Source organism: Sinocyclocheilus rhinocerous, unplaced genomic scaffold (assembly GCF_001515625.1).
Source record: "Sinocyclocheilus rhinocerous isolate Xijiao unplaced genomic scaffold, SAMN03320098_v1.1 scaffold554, whole genome shotgun sequence".
NCBI lineage: Eukaryota > Metazoa > Chordata > Actinopteri > Cypriniformes > Cyprinidae > Sinocyclocheilus > Sinocyclocheilus rhinocerous.
In genome coordinates this window covers 553,813-559,172 of record NW_015627893.1, presented here as the reverse complement: position 1 = coordinate 559,172, position 5,360 = coordinate 553,813, and the positions used below count along the sequence as shown (strand labels likewise).

Here is a 5,360-nt window from a genome sequence, read left to right as displayed (position 1 = left end):
AGGTTTACCATTTTATGAAACTTTTTCAAAGCTTTATTTGAACATTTCGTACATGCTATTCTGTCATGTTGTCCTTTAAAATCCAGACATCTTTGGTAATGCTATAGTTTTAGTGTTTACGCAACAAAAAGTAATTAAATTTATTATTTGTTGATTTTAAAAAAGAAATTTGCATACCGTTACATCTCTAATATATATATATATATATATATATTAGTGCTGTTAAATAGACATGTAAATACATGTAAATATTTTCAAAATATATACTGTATGAGTGTGTATTTATATATACATAATAAATATACACAGTACACATACATATATTGTGTAGACAAAAACCTTTATTTGGGATGCGATTAATCGTTTGACAGCACTAATATATATATATATATATATATATATATTTACGTGAGTGTACTGTATACATGCAGGCAAAGAATGTACCATATGTTCAACTGTTAATATATCACTGGGCTATAATATAGTTTACATTTTTCGATAATATAAACAAATTAGAGCAGTTGAGATTTGCTATATAGTACATACTGTTTAATGTGAGTGTATTTTATGTATCTGGGTTGACAAAGTCATGTGATTTTCTCTCACTCTTAGTATCTGGCCCCTGAGATCCTACGGAAAGAGCCGTATGACCGCACTGTGGACTGGTGGTGTCTCGGAGCTGTGCTCCATGAGATGCTTTACAGCTTAGTAAGTTCACACATTCACTGGATATATTTTAATCTTCTTGGCCCAAACTTAATGGAACATAATCACATTTAATTTGGGATGACTGTGGCACACAGCCTCCGTTCTACAGCCAGGACGTGTCTGAGATGTACGACGCGATCCTGCATAAACCTCTGCAGCTGGCGCCGGGGAAGTCGGAGGCCTCGAGTCACCTGCTCTACGGACTCCTGCAGAAAGACCAGCGTAGCCGGATAGGAGCCATTGCTGATTTTGTGAGTGACCCTCTGGAGGTCTTTGTCATTGTGAAACTGTTTATCAGGCCAGGAGTCACTGTTAATGTGTCAACTGTTCTGGTTTTGCAGTTGGAGATTAAAAATCATGTGTTCTTTGCCCCCATTAACTGGGACGACCTCTACCACAAGCGAATCACTCCTCCATATAACCCAAATGTGGTAGGTTACTACAAACTCCCTTGGTGATCAGTGTTTGGGGTAATGCATTACAAGTAATGCGAGTTATGTAATCAGATTGCTTTTTTAAGTAACTAGTAAAGTAACGCATTACTTTTTAATTTAGAAGGAAATATCTGAGTTACTTTTTCAAATAAGTAACGCCAGTTACTTTGTTTCCCATGTATTGAGTGACAGCTCCGGTGTTGCCATGGCGACAGAAATCAGGAGTAAGTGTACTGTATGTGAGTGTTACTGTAGATCTAGACTAAATATGAACATGTATTTACTCATGTCACCTGCACAAAAACAGATTCAGTATTCCTCAAAATGAATAAAGACAGTGCAATGCAAACTCAGAATATCATACAAACCTGCAATACTCACGTAACGCATTACTTTCCATAAAAAGTAACTAACATAATTAGTTACTTTTTTAGGGAGTAACGCAATATTGTAATGCATTACATTTAAAAGTAACTTTCCCCAACACTGTTGGTGATTATTAGGAAGCAAATACAGATTATTACTGTATGCACCTCTTTACTGCATGCACACATTCATTTCTGCTCCATCTGACAGTGTTAGACTGAAAGCGATGTGTGTAATAAGAGTTCTGCCGTGTTTCTCCAGAGAGGCCCAGCAGACCTTCAGCACATTGACCCAGAGTTCACCAGAGAGATGGTGCCCAACTCTGTGGGCCGCACTCCAGACCCTGAACGTTCTTCTCCTGCGTCATATTCTTCATGCGATTTGTTTGAGCGGCGCCCTCTACTGCACAGACGTGAATTTACATTTCCTTCAGCCTGAGGCGGATTCATTTCACTTTTGGTGTGAAAGGGATTTTACATTTGTAAAAGAAGAACATTTTATATTAAAAAATAAACAAGCAAACCCTGCCAAGTTTTAAAAAGTAACTCAAAAGTAACGTAACGCATTACTTTCCATAAAAAGTTCACCAGAGAGATGGTGCCCAACTCTGTGGGCCGCACTCCAGACCCCACCCCCAGCCTGGCCACCAGCAGCTCCAACGCCTTCAACGGCTTCTCATACATCTCTGGAGAAGACGGCTTCCTCTGAGGCGCCGACCGACGAAGGCTTCTCTCACCGTCATGTCACTGAGCGCTGGAAAAACACTGGACTGTAATGAGGGCAAACGCACCTGTCGGATGACGGGTTTTAAGATGTGCTCATTTTACATTCATCATAAGATATCTCATCAGTATGCACTCATGTTCGCTGTGTAAGACTAAAGGACATTGCGGGAGATGGATTTGCTGATTGCACCACTGGCAAAGCAGCTATAGTTGCAAAATCTGTATCTTTTGGGGATCGTGGATCTGCGTGCCTTACTCTTGGCAACATCCTCATCTAACGTTCCTCATCTGATTACTGAAAAGCATGGAAAATTACACCTTTGCTTTGTAACGTTTTGTGCAAAACGTCCTGTAAGAGCATTTCTTCTGTCATTAAAAATGTCAAAATCAAATCTATTTTATGTAAGATCCGTAAGTGTGAAGTTAATCTGACTGTGCTTTATGAAATCATGTATTAATGCTTAGAAAGTCTTCAGATATGTGAAAAACCATTGATAAATGTATATGTATATCTGTATATGTACAGATATACTGCTCATAATGTTACATGTTTTTGTTTAAGGTGTTGTAAAATCGTGCTAAAGTTTCCTTTAATCTGTGTGATATGTCAGAATTCACCTTGGAAAAAAATGTGCTGAGCTTTTACTTCATTTTCCTCTGATGTGGCACTTTTTGTTTCCATATGACAAAGCAGCAATGAATTCATGCAAAACATTACATTCACACACTATTAATTCATTTTGACTTCACCACTAATCAGAGCATCTCCATCTGTTTTAGTAGTAACATTTATAACATTAATGTTAACTTCCATTAAATAAACATAAAAAAACGAACCATTTCATGATTTTATAATGAACCATTCACAAGACATGTAGACTAGCTGAAACAGAAATACCAGAAACAGGTATTTAAAATCCCATGTTGACTTTATGATTACTAGAAAAAGTTTTTAGATCAATTATCATTAGTTTTGCCCCTTACGCAAAAGGTTAAACTTGCTCATTTTAGTCTCATCAGGTGACTGCAGATAAGCTCATTTGGTGACAAAAAAGAAAAAATCAGCACATTCTACCTATATATATATATATATATATATATATATATAGGTAGGTAGTAATCTAGAATCACAAATATACTGATAACAGAAAGTTCTGTCGGCACAAAAGAGATGCCAATGCAATCAGATTTGAATACATGTTTAAACACGTTTTAATGTGCTAGCAGTGCCTAATACAAACACTTAAATGTAAAGTACATGCTGCGTGTCACTGAATTTACCTGTAACGGTCGTGAGCGGTTTGTGCTGCGTAATTCTGCGCAGACCCGTTGGGCTGCAGTGGGAGGAAAGCAGCGGCTGCGCTGCGCAAACTGAGCGCAGATGTGACGCAGTCGAGCGCAGAAGCTGTGCGCGCGGGCTCAGGACGCAGCAGTTGGAGGTTAGGCGCGTGCGAGGCAAACAAAACGACACACGCACCGCCAGCTTTCACTACTGTAACACATATCTCTTTCACTGTAATAGCGAGTTTACTTCTTGAATTATCGTTGCCTTTTCAGAAACTCCTGCACGACAGCGAAGAAATGCCCGGGCAAGTGTGTGGGTAAGAAAGAAAAACAACAGTTAAAAAGTGTGCCGTTTAATTGCTGAAAATATTCTCCACTGTGTTTGAACAAATGACAGACAGTTATTTCCGTCAACAAACTGGCGCTCAAAGCTGCTAATCTATCGGCAGATGTAACGGTAGGGATGCGAGCGGCCGTTGCACTAACTGTCGAAGTTTTGTCGTGTTATCTTAGTGTCTGAAATATAGGAAAACCGCTTCAGTTTTAGAGAGTAGAGTTCTTGTTATTAGACTAATATTAAAGTATTAGTTATTATAAACTAAAAACATCTGATACAGAGCGAGTTTACCAGTATAACGTTTGTTTTTTCCTGAGGAAAGTGTTGGTTAGTTTGCCTCTGAACTAGCCGGGGATGCTAATCATGAAGTTCATTGTCTGAAATCGCTCACTCTCCCGTATGTAGGGCACTAGATGTTTTAAAGTGGTGTCCTAGAACGATTCAGTTTACATTTTATTATCTAAAGTTACACATCTGTTATATGTATAATGTGCTCTGTTCACTAACGGTCGTGCAATGCGGTTAGAACTGCCCCCCTGAAATTAGCACAGTGAGCTAGCCTTCTGGGTACAAATTAACATCATGACTGAACAGCTCTGTTTTAGGATTACTGATTTCCATCCAAATAAATTGTATCAATTCTCTTGGATTCAGTAATATTGAAATTCTTGCTTCCATCCATAGGGCGTAAGTATTTTCAGGTAACTTAATGGCTGATAATTAACATCACGTCTTCCATAAAGTTTTGTAAAAACAAATGAAAGCACACTATAAAGATGCAAAGGGATGTTAAAAGGGATAGTTCACCCAAAAATAAAAAGTCAGTCATCATGTACACACACTGAAGTTGTTCCAAACCTGTTTGTTTCTTTTTTCTGCTACTAAAGAAGATATTTTGGATCTGTGGAAGTCAATGAGGACCATCAATTGCTTAGTTAACTTCCCTACATTCTTCAAACTATCTTGTGTTCAGCAGAAGAAAGAAGCTCATACAGGTTTGGAACGACTCGAGGTGGAGTAAACCATGACAGAATTTTCATTTTGGGTGAACTGTTCCTTTAAGACTGGAGTACACTGCGACTTTTGCTCAAAGTTGATCAAAGTCAGAGCCAATCTACAGATTTTGGTCATTCAGAGACAGAGTTTTTCAAAGAAGATCATGTAGTGTATGATGGGCACAGACTTTATAGCTTCATGCTGTGTTTAAACATGTTTTGGACTGATTTTAGAGCACACATTGAGTTGAGGCTGGAATACGCTGCATGACTTCTTTGAACAGATTTTAAAGGGGTCATATGATGCTACATGCACTTTTACAAGTTGTTTGAACTGAAATGTGTGTTGGCAGTGTGTGTACACAACCACCTTAAAATGATAAAAATCCACCCAGTGGTTTTTTGTTAATCTACTAAAATCTTTACCCCTTTCTCAAATTGAGCCGATCTCAGATGCCTGTCTGTGTGACGTCACACAGACAGGCCCCTCCCACAATAGTTTGATTGACAG

General features: G+C 38.4%; 1 protein-coding gene across 1 annotated transcript in view; it reads left to right on the top strand.

Moving 5' to 3' along the window:
• LOC107736955 (serine/threonine-protein kinase Sgk2-like) overlaps positions 1-2,618 on the top strand; it is a 9,051-nt gene extending 6,433 nt beyond the window's left edge. The window contains exons 10-14 of the mRNA XM_016548346.1: positions 613-708; positions 804-959; positions 1,050-1,139; positions 1,770-1,820; positions 2,106-2,618. Coding sequence (XP_016403832.1) covers positions 613-708; positions 804-959; positions 1,050-1,139; positions 1,770-1,820; positions 2,106-2,216 — 504 coding nt within the window. The 3' untranslated portion in view covers positions 2,217-2,618. The remainder of the gene's footprint in view (positions 1-612; positions 709-803; positions 960-1,049; positions 1,140-1,769; positions 1,821-2,105) is intronic.
• The last annotated feature ends 2,742 nt before the right edge of the window (positions 2,619-5,360 follow it).